Raw genomic sequence first — 17,263 nt, 5'->3', positions numbered from 1 at the left:
TGGGGGAGTAATTGCAGGGTGCACCCATTTCTGGCCGGCCTCGCCGCTCGGTTGCTAGGGGGACGATGGGGCGGGGCGGGGGCGTGGCTTAGAGCTGCTGACATTTGCAACCACAGTCGCACTGCTGCTATGGCAACCTGCAGCCCTCCCTCACTCCAAACTTTATTTTTGTGATTCTCCTCTCTTCTCTCATTCATCCTGTCTGTCCCCACTCTCTCTCTCTCTCTCTCTCTCTCTCTCTTTTCCTCCTCCTCCTCTTCCTCCTCCTCTCTGTTTTTGCCTGCTTCTCTGGGCTGTGAGTGTTGTGTGCTCGTGCTGCTGCACTGATGTTGTCCCAGAATGCTGCCGAGTTCCTTTTTGTTTTGTTTTTTGAAAAAGAGGAAACCTGGAACTTCGGGTCTCTCTCTCTCCCTCTCTCTCTCTCTCTCTCTCTCTCTCTCTCTCTCTCTCTCTCTCTCTCTCTCTCTCTCTCTCTTGCCAAGCATAAGCCAGGCATGAACGCACACGGGGGGGAAACATATGGCGGAGACGCTCTTCATCCCAACCAAGGAAGAGCGGGAATGAATCAAAGCGAGAGCAGAGAGAGGCTGTGCTTTAGTCCCGCCCTCAGAGTTTTGATTTCCAAGCAAATACGCAATGAAAGTGTCTGCATCACTCTGAAACGTCACTCAGAGATATGAAGCTGTGATCTGTGTGTGTGTGTGTGTGTGTGTGTGTGCTTGCAGCCTTGCAATGCTTCTGAAAGTGAATCGGTCCAATGCTTTCGTTGCGTATCAAGTAGATCAAGATCATCTCACACACAGACAGTCACTCCCTCTACCTTCTCTTAAAAACTGCTCAACCAAAGTGCACTTAACTTCCTCCCTAACCCCACCGTGCTCCCTCAAATCAAACACGCACGGTGAAGCACCGACTCTCTCCCTCACTCTGCTCGCTGCCTCTGCCGCCCCCTGCTGGAGGAAGACATGTTGTAACAAACTCACTCATTTGTGTTCTCTCTCCCTCTGCCCCTCTCTCTCTCTCCCCCTCCGTCTCCGTCCAGCGCGCGGCCGCACTAACCTGGAGCTGCGGGAGAAGTTCATCCTGCCTGAGGGAGCGTCTCAGGGCCTGGCCGCCTTCCGCTCCCGAGGCCGGCGCTCCAAGCCGGGCTCCCGGAACGCCTCGCCCACCCGCTCCTCCTCCTCCGCCTCCCACAGCGGCGCCTCGCTCCCCTCCGCTCCGTCCACTCCAGCCACACCCACAGCCTCCGCATCGTCCAGGGTGAGAGCGCCGACACCAGACACACACACACACACACACACACTCTGTTACTGTCTGTGTTGACTTTTATCTGTGGTTTGTTCAGACAAAGTGCAGTAACTTCTTCATCAGACAGTCGAGCTCTTCATCAGTGTTGATGTTGTGATGTGTTGAGTTTTTCCATTTGTCAGCATTGTGTCTTTAGATTTGTGTGTGTGTGCGTGTGTGTGTGGCTGTCATCCTCATGTTGTCACATGTTTAAAGTCGCCACGTCTTTAACTGTTTTTTTGTTGTTCTTGTTTTTTCTTTTGTCTTTCTTCCATTCTCTCTCTCTCTCCATCATTCTTCTTTAACTGTTTCTGTGATCAACACACTCACTCACACACACTCACACACACACTGCACTCCACCTCCTCACTGTCCCACTCCTCCCTTCCTCCCTCCCTCCCTTACATTATCTCCCACCATCCTCCTTTCTCCCTTCGCTGCTTTGCTCTCCTCCATCCATCCTCCCTCCCACCCTCCCTTCCTTCCTTCCTTCCTTCCTTCCTGCCCATCCCTTCCTCCAGTCCTCACACACTAACTCGCGTGACTATGCCAAGCCCTGGTTGGCACACAGTAAAACTCCAACGGCAACCAAGTGCCACTGCTGCCCAGATCACAGCCACGAGGTAACACACTCCCCCCCCCCCCCCCCCCCTCGCTCCCATCCACCACCCTGTCCCCCCCCACCCCCCCTCCCCCGAATGTGCTACTGCACTAACACCCCCCCCCCTTCCCTCCCCAGGTCTTCACTCTGACACACACACACATTTAAAAGTTTCTTGAATGAATTTCCTTCATTTGACAAACTAAATGTTGTGATGAAGTTTAGATCTTAAGTTACTAATGTTGTTACTTACATGTTTGTGTTACTGTGGCTCTGTTGTTGTGTGTTCTAGTACAACATGTGTGTAGCTCTGTAAGTAAGATTATTTAACTAAAATGTTCCCATGTATCTAAACGTATTCCCCCGTGTATCTTAACCCGCCGAGTTCTCCTCTCCTCTCCTCTCCTCTCCTCCGCCGGTCCTCGTTCTCCTCAGCTGATGTTTCCTCTGTTCTCCTGTAGGGGGCGACATCGGGGTCCAAGCTGAAGAGGCCGACCTTCCACTCCAGCCGAGGCTCCCTGACCGGAGAGAACGGTGGTTCGACGCACACCAGCACCAAACCAGCACGCACAGGTGAGACACACACACACACACACACACACACACACACACACACACACACCTTAGTCTCTAGATAAAACAGACAAAAACATTAGAGAAGCACTTGTTGTTTATATTCAGACTTGCTGTGTTTTGTGCGTCTTCCTTCTTCTGCAGATCCAAAGCGAGGAGCGTCTTCAGCCAGCGGCCCGGCCAGTCGAGCGGGCAGTCGGGCCGGCAGCAGAGCCAGCAGTCGGCGCGGCAGCGACGCCTCGGACGCCTCGGAGCTCCAGGACGCTCGCTCGGTCTGCTCGGACGCCTCAGACACACCGAGGCGGCCGGGCAGCGGAGCCAAACCATCCAAGATCCCCACCATCTCCAAGAAAGCCCCCAGCCCCAAAGCCCCGGGGTCCGCTAAGAAATAAAGCCAGGAGACGACCATGATGATGATGAGGAGACTGAGGAAGGAGAAGGTGGTCTGTGAAAGCTGTGAGATGCAGAACCATTCCTCCTCCATCTCACTGTGGGTCACTGTGACCCTGGGTGATCTGCTGCTCCACACTTTGGGTTCCCTTAGACTTTGTTCTCTATGGGCCGAGGGAAAGAAAAAGCGAAAGGCTCTCTCTCTCTCTCTCTCTCTCTTTGCTCATCGTCAGACTGACTGAAACACAAGAGGAGAAGGGTTCTGGTTCTGGTTCCGGCTGCCCCAGATCAGAGTTTAAGGGGGTTGAAACTGAAAACTTTTCTCCCTTTTAAGAATCGACCCCAGTTTTGCCTTCCAGTCTCCGGATGTGACGCTGCCTTATCAGAGGGAAAGAGACGTCTCCAAACTGACACACACACACGCACGATGAAAACACACTTTAAACAGAGGCAGGAGAGAGGAGGGCCATGTACCACAGCCGCCGCCGCAACATAAATAAGTGGTGGGTCGTGATGTGGGCTCGCGGGCCAGAGGCCGCAGAGATGAGTTAAAAAAGAAAATATGCAACGACTGCCATGTTGTTTCCTCTGGACCGGGCGGCTCAGAGAAAGAGTCACCTCAGCATGTCTGTGGGTGGGAGACTGGCAGCCAAGGACGACTGATCCGGGAGGAGGGACCGGCCTCCGTCTGACCGCTTCCCGCTTCACAACGCACCGGCTAACCTCAGGCTCAGAGGGTCGGCGGCGGCGGCGGTGCTGCAGCTGTGGGCGAACAATCTTAACACGCACACACACACACACACACCGAGGAGCGAAATCTCCCCGACCACAGGAACGCCGAGGTCGGCCTTCGGCGCGGTCGCAGCTATGAGTGTGTGTGGATTCGTCACATGCTGGGTTCCGACTGGACTGAGCTCACAGCACAGCGACGGTACAGAGTCTGACCCGACACCGTGGTAACGACTGAGTGGCAGAGTTCAACTACCAGCATGCACTAATCCTCTCTTCCTCTGCACCTCCACCTTAACAAGCCGCCCTGTGTCGCCAATAGCAACCCAGACACACACAAGGGGTGGAGCGCCGTCACGTGTGTTACTGTCACATGTTACAGAAACCATAAAGGTCATGGACTCCAGTCACTGTATGCAAAAACTGTTTTCCTTTGCGAATGTAACGTTGTTGTTTTCTCCTCCGGTTAATTTATAATCCACTCATGCTTTTGTTAACTTGCTTGAAAGAAATCTATATTTATTTTCACCTCTTTCACCTCGATCAGAGTCGTTAGTATTATGGTCAAAGACATTGTGATTCTTTTGTACCGAGGCCGCGTCGCTCTGATCCGCTGGTTTTTGACTCTGTTTTGCGTGTAAAGTTTGTTTCTACTCCATTGTAACATGACATCATTCACTGGGACGCCCATCCTGGTGGCTGCTGCCTCGTTTGCTTTCCCTCCGTTCTCACTAATGACTACGATTCCCAGATCATGACCAAAGGGGGTTCACCCTTAAATGTGTAGGAAGAACTACAGTATCAATGACAGGGCGGCGGGGGGGGGGCGTCTCTTCTTTGAGGCTTCGTCCCGTCGCTGAGCTCTGCGTCCTCTCGCTGTAAAGAGAAGGAAGTCATGGAAAACAGGAAATGACATTTAAGGAAGAAGACAACTTAAAGTGATTTTTATTTATTTATTGTGGCTTTTTTGGAAGGGGGGGGGGGCCAGACGAGTCCTACACCTTTTTGATGCTGTGCTACTCAGTGTGATTATGAGGGCATGGAGGGGGGGGGGGGGGGGGTGTATTGTTACTAGGAGTCAATTGTGTAAAAGTGAAAAACTAAAATTAAAATTATCAACAATTTTTGTTCTGTTTTGTATTAAAACTATGCTTGCAGTAAAACTGAATGGTGTCATTGATTCATTCAGTAGTTATTATTTATTAATACTTACTTTTTTTCTCTGACTGTAAACTTCTACTACTCTTGTACATTATGAATTTAACATTGTTATCGATGTGTATATAACTTTTTTCTCAATTTAAAAGCATGGTTACATGGACCAGATTGTTAGATTTTCTAAAAAGACGGCTAGAGCTCATAAATTTGAAAACACAGCATCTACAGGACACCAGGATTATTTTCTGTAAGTTTGGGGCAAAGTTCATTTTTGGTCCAATTTCCCAAAACAACAGTGTATACACTGATATAAGAATATTTTGACAAAATTTTCACAAGTCCTTTTGCACATCTTTATACAGGTGGCTTCTTTAAAAAAGAGTTTTTAAAGCGTGAGCACACTGTAGAGTTCACTTACTTCCTTTTTAGAGGAAGCCAGCTGTAGACACTCTTCACCTCTCTTTGGAGCGACCTGACTGAGGAAAGTCAACATAGAAAGCTTTGGTGATGGAAGATTAGGGCAGGAAAAATCCATCTCCCTAGTTTTTCTCTCTTTTCCCCCAGCTTGTTCCCCAGCTCCGGCTTTATTCTTATTCACTGTAAGTAAAGTTAGCTTAGAAATACAATTAGTGCAAACAATGAGGGTAAACTATCCTTAGTTCAGTGTAACTACATTTCATCAGTTAACATGTTGGTGGCGCTATAACAACAGTCACAATTTGGTGGTCACTGCCATTCTGTGTGTGTGTGTGTGTGTTTGAGAGAGCGAGGGAGAATTTGAAAATAACCTTATCCTGTTTATTTGGTGGTTCCACCGGAGATGATGAGGTCTGATTTTTCGGAGTCCACCCTGTGCAGCTGTGTTTACACACACACACACACACACACAGTCCAGCCTTCTCCCTCCTCTCATTTTCTGTCCGCGCTCCATCCATCTATGCTTTCCCTCCCTGCATTCCGTCTCTCATCAGACGTCTCTCTGATGGCCGCGTCCTCTCTCCATAGGAATGGAATTCTTCCCTCTTCTCCAGTTTGTGTGTTTTCAAGGCCACCGTGTTCCCCACAATCCTGTTGCTTTTCTTCTCTGCCCTTCACTTATCTCACTCCTCTCCGTTCCTCCACCTCCTCCTCTTCGTCGTCTCGCACTCCTCTCCCCCATTATCTCTCCAGACAGAATTCCAAACGTTGCCACTATGCAGACAAAAGGAAAACATGAGCTGAGTCCTGCTGAGGAACTCTTCTGGCCCGGGACAAACTTACCCGCGGTCACTTCGGGCCGGTCAGTATTCCTCGGCCCATCAAAGACTCCACAAGTGCCGTTGTGCTTTGAAGCCGGGCGTTCACACACACAGGCTGGCATCTGAGTTACTTACTGCTCTCCCTTCCACAAACGTTTGTGCACACAGGCGCACACACACGCGCACACACACACACACTCGGCATGTTTGCTTTTGGCCGGCTCCGGTTCACAGCTCAGAGGAAACCTGCCCCTTCAGAGAACGAGCTGTTAAGATTCTGAATTATCTGTGAAATAAAAAGCCAAGGAAAGGAAAAAGAGTTCCTGGAGACGAGTGTGTGTGTGTGTTTGAAATATAATGAATGATCAGAAAGACGCACCTTATTCAAAGATACAAGTATTTCACACTCAGAAACACAAGTGTTCCAAACTTTGGCGCTTTTGAGAGAGAGAGAGAGAGAGAGAGAGAGAATGTTTAGGACTTGAAAGAAAAGGAGAGGTGGAGGCTGTGAGGGGAAACTCCCTGTTCAGCTGCTACACACACACACCACAGCTTCATACAGTGGACGCACTCAGGACACACACACCACTCGCAGCTCCGCTCTCACACGTTAACACGGTCCGAGCGGAGGAGTGAAGCAGAAGCCTTGCGGATTAATAATTAAAGAAGGCCTTTCCCGGGGATTACCATCAATTGGAGTTATTCTTTAAAGTGCGTCGGATTATGGAACATCTGGAAGTGGAGAGGCGTGTGGGAGGAAGCAGCTTGAATGAATGAATGAGTGCTGGAGGATAAGTGGATAAGAGCTTCCAGCCGTGGACGGAGGGAGGGGAGCCGCGCTCGCCCGGCGGCGGAGGGAGATTCCTGTGGTTGAGACATGAACCCCTGCAGGTGTGAACCCTCGTCACCGTCTTCCCCATAAGGTCAGGGAGGCCCGGGAGCCGCTCCTGATCACATCGCTCTCCCATTTCGCTCCAATTTCCTCGGCACCCGGTCGTCGCTGAAATTGCTTTTCCGTCCCGAGTTCAAAGCAGGAGAGCGGTTCTCCACAGGGACATTGTTTGTCTATATTCAAACACATCAAAAAGCTCAGTAATTATGTCCTCACTCTCATTATCTCTGCTCCCTCTGCTGCAGGAGAAGAGGTGAAGGAGACGCTGGGTTTTCTTCCCCCCCTGCAAGCTGAGAGAAGGTAGAAGGGGGAGAGAGAGAGGAAGGCGAGGAGGGAGGGAGAGATAAACAGAGGCAGTTTAAGTCAGTAAACACATCGCTCTCCTCTCCTCAGCACATCAGGCTCAAGTAGTCTGCATTTGTCTGCGGTGGAGAAGACGGGAGGAGCAAACACTCGGAGGAGCAAATCTCTCAGTTTGTCTAAGTTTAAATCAAGAAACCTGTGAAGAGTCAAAACTAAGGGAAGGGAAGAAAGAGCAGAGTCATGACTTTAGAGCAGAGCTGCAGCACCTTCACCTCCTCCTGTTCCTGCAGCAGGACGCAGCAGCAGCAGCAGCATGGCGGCCATGGAGGCAGCGTCTCCTCCTCCTCCTCCTCCTCTGGCCCCCGCCGTCCTCTCCTCCAGGCCAGGACGCTGCTCCTGCTGCCCCTGCTGCTCCTGCTCTCCCTCTGCCTGTGGAGCCAGCAGGCCGAGGCCGTCGTCCACTCCAGCTTCCGCCGGCTCAGCGGGCGGGAGAAGAAGGAGATGCAGAAGGAGATCCTGTCCATCCTGGGGCTGCCGGGGCGACCCAGGCCGCACCCGCCGCTCCGCCCGCCGTCCTCCGCCCCTCTCTTCATGCTCGACCTTTACCACGCCATGTCGGCCGAGGGGGAGGATGAGGGGAACGGCATTGTGGGAACCGGGCTCAGGATGGGGAAGGTCACCGGGGCGGAGGGGCTGGGTCACGCCAACCACGCCGTCCTGCCGACCCTCAGCACACACACACCTCCGCTGGGGACGGTGGTCAGCGAGGCCGACACGGTGATGAGCTTCGTCAACCTGGGTGAGTAAACAAAGACAGAACAACAGAACACACTTCAGGTCTTCAGCCAAACTGTTCTGTTCCCCTTCCACGTCTTACCATAAAGTGTTTTCCTTTGTTTCAAACTATTATCTTACAGTAAAGTAAAGTGAGGGAAACTCTTAGCTTAGTCTTAGCTTTTACAGTTTTATGCAACGTTTTCTATTGCCTGGGAAACTTTTCTGTTTGAGAAGATCTAAGGAGAAATGTGTACGAGCGAGACAAGAGCGTCCTCTAGAGACCATCAGAAGCCAGAAAGACTCCTCTTAGCGAGCGAGCACTGGAGGCTCAGCAGCAGAGGTGTCCCTGGTGTCCCTCTTTAGTTTGTCCGTCTCTGCAGTGAGTCGTCTCCCCGCTCAGAGACGTCTGCATGGAGGATCTGTAGTGGAAGGTTAGAATTCCAGCCCAGCATTCCTAAATCCACCACCCTGGGGACAACATGTCCCTCTGCTGCTGTACCCAAACACTGCAGGGAGGGACGGAGAATGTCTGCGGCGAGGACAGAGGTCAAAGATCAAAGAGGTGAACGTAACGAGAGGCAGAGGATCTATAGAATCTACTGGCAGAAGAGATCTTAAGAAGAAGATAGAAATGTGACCTGACGTGTGTGTGTATGTGTGTGTGTGCGTGTGTGCGTGTGTGTCACAGCTTATCTGTCCGACATAAAAATTAAACATCCTCTCCTAAATGGCTTCCTTCCTCCCTGGTAAGAACTCGTCAGGCCGCCCCAGCGTCGCCATGGGAAACGCCATTTCCTCACGTGAACTGGCATGAAATGAAGGGTCTCTCTTTTCTAAATGCTGTCTTTTGGAGAAAAAGCAGAGGCAGGAATTTGCCGCTGGTCACTGTGCAAACACACAGCTTCAGCCTCGCGACCGTCACTGTTTTGTACACAAAAGTGACTAATGCCTGTAAAGAGCAGGCGTCCGGTCGTGCCAGCAGACATTTATAGGAGTAATCACAAGTTTCTCTTTCTCGTTTGGTGGTAAAACGCTCACATGAAAGCTCAGTGTGTTCACATCTGAGGGCTGAGGGACAGAAAGCTCTCAGAATGCAGAAGAGAACCGGAAACGCTGCGGGCGCCAAAGTCTCATTCCTAATCAAATAAAAAGCCTAAATCGAATCGAACGCCTGTGTGTGTGTGTGTGTGTGCGTGCCTACACATGTGTAAGGGAGGGAAGACACAGCTGCTTGGAATTACAAAAGGCACTGACACACGGCGAGGGAGAGAGAGATGCGGAGGGAGCGAGGCTATAAATAAAACGCAGGCCTGCAATTAGTGGTGTGTGTGAGGAGCAGCTGCTGTGGTTCAGGGCACTTAGTGTCTCTAATTACTGCGCAGCGTGTGTGTACCCATACGTGTGCACCCTTCCAATCTTGGTCCTGTCCTTGGTGTCCCCAATCTGTGTGCGTGTGTGTGTGACCAGAGCTCCAGTTTCATGTTTATAGTTTTTGGTTCTGTTATATTTGCTGGTGTGCAGCTGGGTCAGGTTAAAGGGTTCCTGCTTCTCTCCACTTCCATCTTTGTTTCTTTGTACTTCCACTACTACGACTCTCATCTTTGACAGTTGCTTTTTCCAAGTTCTCTCTATCAGAATCCTCCTCTTTAAGAACCAGGCAGGCCTTCGCTCCTCAGGGAGTTGCAGCGTTTGGATAAAGCTCCGTCTCCTTTCCACTGATTCATCTCCCTGTGCTCTCATCTCCTCCGCTCCTTCACACTCCTCCTTTTCTTGGCTCTTTCTCACCGCTCCTTTGCTGTCAAACGAGTGGCTCCAGTATGTGAAGCATTGTCTCCTCACATCTGCTTTGATCTGACGCTGCCTGTCCCCTCTGACTCGTTTCCACTATGAGTGACTCAGTCCAGCTGAAGCGTTCATCACAGTACAGTACAGTGTTGCTGTTGTTTAACTCTGTGGGATTGATCCAAGGCACAAAGGAGCTTTTCCTCTTGATTTAGTGAAACATTTTGCCTGTCATTACTCTGCTTGATGACTGTATTGTTGCATTGTGAGAGAATCAGCTCATTAGTAGAGAGGTCACGCCCTTATCTCTGTTTGTCCTCCCACAGTGGAACAGGAGCGCGACCTCCTGCATCCCCGTCCGTACTGGAAGGAGTTTCGCTTCGACCTGACTCCTCTACCTCAGGGTGAAACGGTGACGGCGGCGGAGTTTCGCATCTATAAGACCCTGACGCTGGGCCAGAGGGCCAACCGCACGCTGCACATCTCCGTCTACGAGATCAAACGAGAGAACAGACTCAGGTTCACGCTCTTCTTTCAGCATATTAGTCACCACGTTTACACACCTAATACACTTTACCTCCTTCCTCTGTGACAGGAATTAGAGTCAAACTAATCTAAACCAGACTAACGTGTGTCTGTACTGCAGGGAGCCAGAGTTGGTGCTGCTGGACATCCAGTCGGTGCCTGCAGGTCAGGAGGGCTGGCTCGCCTTCGACGTCACCTCGGCCTCCAACCAATGGCTGCTCCACCCCCGCAGCAACCTGGGCATCCGGCTCTACGTGGAGACGGAGGAGGGTGGGTGGAGTGATAGCTTAAACCTGTACACGAGTAGGCGAGAACACACAATCCAAACCAAAACAGCAACTGGAAGGGAACCCTAAACAGCAGGTTGTAGATAGGAGTGAGTCACTGTGACGTCTGCTTCTCTTGTACTCAAGCAGAGGGCAACAAAGCTAAACAGCAACATTTTCCTAACCGCTTTGAACCAAAGACGACAAATTGGAGCTCTGACTGCACCACAAGGCTTTCCAAATTATTTTTGTCCGTTTCACATTTGACTTCAGGTTCCTATGATTGGTTCCACTCCCTCACAGGCTCGTCTAATGACAGAACAGAAATAGAGTTCATTAAACCAAACTGAGGCTTGTGGCTGAGCTCCATACGGTGGTTTGTGTTTAATCACTTCTAATGTGCTCCATCCCCCCTCTCTCTCTCTCTCTCTCTCTCTCTCACTCAGACCGCTCCCTCTCTGCCGGCTGGATTGGGTTGGTGGGCCGTCGGGGTCCTCGCTCCAAGCAGCCCTTCATGGTGACCTTCTTCAGGGAGAGTCAGATCCCCTGTCGGCCCCCGCGCGCCGTAAAGCCACACCCCCGCAAGAAAAAGCCCAAATACGACCTCCCCGTTCCCAGTATCCATGGTAACCTTTATGACACTCGCTCACTAAATATCAGAAAAAGAATGTTTTATGTTTGAAAACAGCATTTGCCTGTAAACACACAAAGCAATGATCCTGTCCCTCTCTGTCTCCTACAGACCACAGCCATGCTAACAGCGGACGCCAGGCGTGTAAGAAGCACGAACTGTACGTCAGCTTCAGTGACCTGGGGTGGAAGGTGAGCGGCTTCATCCAGATTTGCTAATCAACCTACAGAGTCTTTAGTTCTTGTAGACAGTGTTACATTTATTCAACATTACATCTAAACCTTGGGTTGAATTTGAAGGACATCTTTCTGCTTTGCTGGCCTAAAAACACCTGAACTTTCCTTCAGTGAGCTGTGGAAGCTTAAGTGCTTCTCTCTCCTGCTCTGATGCCCCGGCCCTGACCTCAGGCTAAGTCTGCTGGTGGATTTGAAGATCCCGGTGCTTGGCTTTAAATCTATTCATGGACTTGTGTGCGTCTATTAGGTTGAGACGTCTCACTCAGATCTGAACCACAAACTCACAGCCACAGTGAAGCTGCACTCTGATTACTTTTTCTCTCCGTCTGAAAACATCACCAACTGCCTTTAAAATATATCAAACTAACCTCATACCTCATGTTTCCTCCTGATAGGCTGTTTGTGTCATTATGCTATATTTTGTTTTTTCTATCCAACAAAGTATGATGGTAACAATGTCACATTAGGGTGGAATAGGGACTGACTAAGTGTTTTATGGGTATGTGGACTTAACTTGATAAACAGTGTAAAGATATCATAGTGACAGGTCTATACTGTGTGTGTGTGTTCTGGTCAGGACTGGGTTCTGGCACCTACAGGCTACTCTGCCTACTACTGTCATGGAGAGTGTTTCTACCCGCTGGACTCCTGCATGAACGCCACCAACCACGCCCTCATCCAACAAGTGGTCAGTGTCACATCACACTTCTGTTATCTCTGCAACCTCCAATTTCTATCTGTAACTTGATTTTCCATGGGACGGTACAGACAAAAGCATGTGTAACAAACTGAGATAGCATTTTATTGCATGCAGGAAAATGGAGCCTTAGATTTTTCATACTTACAAATTAGTTAGGAAAGTGCTAATGTGGCAATCTTATTCTTAAAATTGTGTTTCAATGCATCTCTTTACTTACCCAGTGAAATGTTTGCCACACCAGTACAATCAAGACCCCCGACAGTTTGAGAGCTTCGGCTAAATGTGTTAACTGTGAGTATTAACCCCTTCCGGTCTGTTGTGTGTGGGCAGGTTCACCTCCTGAAGCCGGACGAGGTGCCGAAGGCGTGCTGCGCGCCGACCAAGCTCAGCCCCATCTCCGTCCTCTTCTATGACGACAACAACAACGTCATCCTCAAGAAGCACCGCAACATGGTGGTGAAGAACTGCGGCTGTCTATGAGGTTTGATCGTCCCTCGCAGTGACAGGAGCGATCTGTGACCGGCGTTCCTCTCTGGCTCCGGGAAGGTCAAAGGTCACCGATGCCTCTTCTTTATCTCTTTGGTATTTCAGGGTTGACTGTATATTAATGCTCCTGATGGAACTTGGGCTCTAACTGCACCAAATGAGGAAAAGTGCCACAAATGTATGCTCAGAAATGTCAAGAATTAAGTTTTTAAACACACCCAAGTTTCTGTACTTCACTAAATATTTAAGAGCACAAAGTTAAGTTAAAATGCTGCAGTTTGTGCAGACAGAATGTCTTTCAGATTCAGTCACATTGTTCTTATTGCGTTGGATAGCAGAGATTCTTGCTAAGCTATACATTAGACTAAATGAAAGCACTCCTATCATAAACATATAGAGATGATACTGCCAGCTTTGTTTACACAGAGGAGCTGTGATAGAGCTACAATGGATTTGCATTTGTGAATTTTTGTACAATTGTCTCAAAGTTTAAGTAGTTACTGTTGCACTCCACATTTTATAATAAAATTACACAGCTGGAAATTCTTCTGAGCTCTGTATTGAATTTCACTTTTGCCCCAAACTCAGCATCTTTTATAAACAACCAAACCAAGCATGTTGAACTCTTAAATCCTACAGTTGTAAACACGTTCCATTCTAGACACTAACCTCCTTCATGCGTGCAGGTTGTTTTCATGCACCTAAGAGGACAAATCAGCGGTGAAGCTTCGTCACGTTAAATACATCGGTCAATTTATTTAATCGGGTAAAAAGAAATAAAAAAAACAAAAAGGACAGTGAAATGTTAGTGAAGCTTTCGGAGGCTCGCTCGTATCTGAGGAACCAAAACAGGGAGTCATCTTTTTATCACTTTGGCAGATACTTGATTAAATGTTGAAACTCTCAGACCGGCCCTGACAAACTTTACACAAACAGAGTGGGACAGATGTGTTATTGCAGAGATTTGATTAGTGAAATATGACTGAGGAGATTGTTGATTCATTTGTTTTAAAGCAAAAACACAGACATGAGGTTTCTGTTTAAAGTGTAACTGAGTGAAGCAGCACTGAGAGGCAAAGCTGGAACTGGACCAAATAAAGGTTACATCTCTGGACAGGATCGCCCCTTTAACACCCGTTTGTTTCTGGAATTACTTGATTTAGGTGCGGGTTTGGGATCTTTAGTCAACTAATCTTCAGCTCAAATAAAAGAATAAAGACGTGACCTGTGAGCATGAGTTACATGAATGACAGGGGCCTGGAATGTGCCGATCAACCACACGGACCAGAGATCAACACCAGCCGCCTGCATGATGTAAACTCACCTCGGGCCCAGTTGTTCTACATATTAATGTTGTTAGAATGTTTAGTTGCAGGTAATTCTCTTCAGTGTAAGCTGGCAGACATGCTTGTTCTCTTCCCCCCTCTCCAATAGCAAGGTAGTTATACACAATAAATATAAAAAGGGGTGCTGGTGTACTGCGTTCTTAGTTATTGGTTTGTTCCCTGACACAAACACACCCACACATGTACACAGCACATACTGTACAGCCATCCACCCCCCTGTAACCCATTACAACCATACTGTCCATTAATACCAAAGGGTCCCAGTGTTTGTCAACATCCTTCTGGCGCACGATGCAAAGTTTAATCCAGGGTCATTCAGTATCTGTAAGTAATAATATAGAATAAGGTCACTTCACTGATTTAGATCATTTAGCTACAAAACTACCATAACAGCTTTAATCCAAACATATACAGGTGCTGAGCTTCAGTTTGTGCTCAGTGAGGACAGACTCTACTCTTCATCATACGCACCTATAGGTGGCCGAGTCCTTGAGTGGTTCCTTAGGCCTGAACGTCTACCAGCTCTGCAGGCATGGGGGACTTGGGGTGTTTGCTTTCAAAGTGCTGCTTGAACGTCTTCGGGTCCGGCATCTGCGTCTGGAACAAGAGGAGAAAGTGATGAGGATGAGCTGCCAAGTGATAATGAAGACGGGGGAGTGCTTCTTTAAACGCTCTGTATGTAAAGTGCCTTGAGATAACCTTTGCTGTATAAATAAAGTTGAATTGAATCATTAAAGGGAAGCGTTAATTGTTTGCGTCTTGACTCACCCGACAGACGGGGCAGGTGTGGACCAGGGCCGCCTTAGCTGCAGTCTTCTGGTCGGCAGCAGCACCTTTCTTCTTATCTGCGGCCTTCTTGGCGTTCTTTTGCTGGGCCTGGATCTTCTGCTGTCCACGAGCCATCGCCCTCAGCTACCAAATATAAAACAACAGAAGAAGAAATCACTTAACCTGTGCATACAGAGTGCCGCCTCATGGGTGAAGTGGCTATTAAACTAGAAACAAGCCATCTTAGAGACATTATCTGGATATGATGGAATATTATGATTATGCACATGGTTGAGGGGCTTTACTGCTATTTAGCGTCATAATATCTACAAAAACAAATACCCCCACACCCGAGACTTTTATGGACACCGTTGATTTATTGTATGTAACAATTTCATTTTACATATTATATTTTATATCTAATATTTATATCTATTATAAGTACAATCATTTAGTTTATTCGGTGCAATCTAGGTAGCATAGCATTTACCCTACTCTTAGCATCCTGTTTTACAAGAATTTGTTTATATGTTTGGTACAGTATATATTTATACCTACGTTATTCCTTTAGTTTTTTCTGCTGTAAATTTAACTATCCGGTGAGCCAATTGCAACGTCATTTCATTCGAACGTACACTATATGTATAGCTTGGATGACAACAAAGTTCGTCCAAGTCTGAAAATACATTCAGAATTGAGTTTTATCCAATAACCAGATGATAACATGACCCTTTTCACGTTAGCATCTTCAGTATTCATAAACAATACCCGTTGTATCTGAATGTCTGGCCACCAACACACCGCTGCAGAGTTCACAGTGGCCCAAAAACGCATCACAGTGCGGTGAGCCTGAACGCAACGTTAGCCTGCGCGGATTAGCTCATAAACTTTGTTGGAAGACATTGCGGCAAGTGAAGCTAATGTTAGCATTGAGTCCCGGCACAGCTGCTGTACGATGTTTACCATGTAGGTCAGCTTAGACCGAGTTAGAAACTGTTACTCGCGATTAAAATAGATACTATTTAACTAAACGCGTCGGTTCCCACCACTTATCAACTATTATTAATATAGAAAAGGTAATAAAGAGCTAAAGTGCTGTGATGGAGCAGGAAGGCCTTCGTCACCCGGCGCCGCCTCGCCTAGCACCATTAGCTCGTTTAGCTACTACAGAAGCTTTAAATGTGACCCCGACAGACAGCGCTACACACGGCTAACGGGCTAAAGTTATACAAGCGGCGTCGACCACAAGCGGCCATTAACTCACAAGAATGTGTGTTGAAACGTTTAAACAACAACAAACAGGCCGACTGTGCGGCTCATTACCTGGCTGATGTGTCTCTCTTCGCTCTTTTGTCGGACTCGTTCTCAGTTTGAAAAGCCAGAGGAAAGTTCAGAGAAGGGTTACAGCGCTCAACAGCTGCTAAGGAAAAAAACAGCGCCACTCAACGACCCGGATGAGGAACTGCAGCTCCATCAGCCATCTGGGGTCGATTAGGAATTGATGCAACTCCGAAGTTTAGTTATGTATAAGCATTTATTTGATATCATACTATATATAATAAGTACACTGGCCTAGTTTGTCCATTTTGTGTAATTCATTTTATTTTGACAACTGCATTTTGAACAGAAAACAGTCAAAACTAAATGTAAAAACACCAAAATGTCCCTTGTCCCCTGTATGCATATTGTCATGTCAAATTCTTTCTTCAATAAAAAAATATATATAATAGAAATTAAAGAACAGTAAAAACAAAGACTTAGACAAAATCAGACAAATTGCTTAAAATGTGAAACCGTTAACAATCTGCACATCAAAACATTTGTATACATAGTACATAATAAACAAAGTGCATTAACAAATATCTTATGTTGGAAGCGAAGAGCATGCACGGCCGTGTGTCCATCAATACAATCAGCATCATTCCTCCAAACTTGCAAAAAAAAACATTGTTAAGAATTCCTGCATTTGCACAGGGTGCTTTTCCTTTCATCTACATTATATTTGTTATTTTACCAAATATAGTAATGTGAATAGCATAATAGTAATACGATCCCCATGATGACATTATTCAGTTGTTGATGAAATCATTCCAGTTGACACACACACACACACACACACACACACACACACACACACACACACACACACACACACACACACACACACACACACACACACACACACACACACACACACACACACACACACACACACATACTAAAGCGTGCAAAGGATGACATCATTATCCAGCCTCCCCTGCAGCGGGGAACAAAGGGTTGGATGAAATATGTCATCATCCATGAGGTCACATTTGACACATTGACATCATGATGGATGAGGGTGAGGTGGCAGTTACCTGTCAGGCTGGCTTTCTAGTAACCATTAACAAAGGTCAGGGTAGGAGAATGAAGGAGTTGACATCTCCCTTCCTCAGCCTGTGTTCACTCAGGGCCGGCTTCCTCCAGGGGAAACAGAGACAGCACCATGAAAGTTTTCATTGAACCCGATGAGCAAAACGCGCCTTGGATGCTTTACTCTAGTTGACTGGATTGATTCAATTCATGGCAGTGACAC

The 17,263-nt window shown here is 47.9% G+C and overlaps 3 protein-coding genes across 10 annotated transcripts in view; 2 read left to right on the top strand and 1 right to left on the bottom strand.

Annotated features, from left to right (window-relative positions):
• Positions 1-3,988, top strand: part of macf1a (microtubule actin crosslinking factor 1a) — a 151,021-nt gene extending 147,033 nt beyond the window's left edge. For 5 of the 8 annotated variants that reach the window (XM_076139132.1, XM_076139131.1, XM_076139130.1 and 2 more), the window contains 4 exons: positions 1,043-1,260; positions 1,809-1,910; positions 2,350-2,461; positions 2,606-3,988. In XM_076139132.1, coding sequence (XP_075995247.1) covers positions 1,043-1,260; positions 1,809-1,910; positions 2,350-2,461; positions 2,606-2,853 — 680 coding nt within the window. In that variant the 3' untranslated portion in view covers positions 2,854-3,988. The remainder of the gene's footprint in view (positions 1-1,042; positions 1,261-1,808; positions 1,911-2,349; positions 2,462-2,605) is intronic. The other 3 variants (XM_076139138.1, XM_076139135.1, XM_076139133.1) reach the window with 1 other exon arrangement.
• A 2,497-nt stretch (positions 3,989-6,485) lies between these two features.
• bmp8a (bone morphogenetic protein 8a) lies at positions 6,486-13,202 on the top strand. The gene is made up of 7 exons (XM_076139150.1): positions 6,486-7,970; positions 10,057-10,249; positions 10,377-10,525; positions 10,968-11,147; positions 11,264-11,343; positions 11,966-12,076; positions 12,419-13,202. The coding sequence occupies exons 1-7, from the start codon at positions 7,412-7,414 to the stop codon at positions 12,566-12,568; spliced, it is 1,422 nt and encodes a 473-aa protein (XP_075995265.1). The 5' UTR covers positions 6,486-7,411; the 3' UTR covers positions 12,569-13,202.
• A 103-nt stretch (positions 13,203-13,305) lies between these two features.
• LOC142989586 (zinc finger protein 706) lies at positions 13,306-16,096 on the bottom strand. Its single transcript, XM_076139151.1, has 4 exons — positions 16,012-16,096; positions 14,689-14,832; positions 14,392-14,517; positions 13,306-14,242 (listed from the first exon to the last, which is right to left on the bottom strand). The coding sequence occupies exons 2-3, from the start codon at positions 14,821-14,823 to the stop codon at positions 14,422-14,424; spliced, it is 231 nt and encodes a 76-aa protein (XP_075995266.1). The 5' UTR covers positions 14,824-14,832; positions 16,012-16,096; the 3' UTR covers positions 13,306-14,242; positions 14,392-14,421.
• Between the last annotated feature and the right edge of the window lie 1,167 nt (positions 16,097-17,263).

Source organism: Genypterus blacodes, unplaced genomic scaffold (assembly GCF_046128005.1).
Source record: "Genypterus blacodes isolate CSIRO-AG114 ecotype Tasmania unplaced genomic scaffold, CSIRO-AGI_Gbla_v1 ptg000438l_1, whole genome shotgun sequence".
NCBI lineage: Eukaryota > Metazoa > Chordata > Actinopteri > Ophidiiformes > Ophidiidae > Genypterus > Genypterus blacodes.
This window is presented reverse-complemented; position numbering and strand designations above follow the sequence as displayed.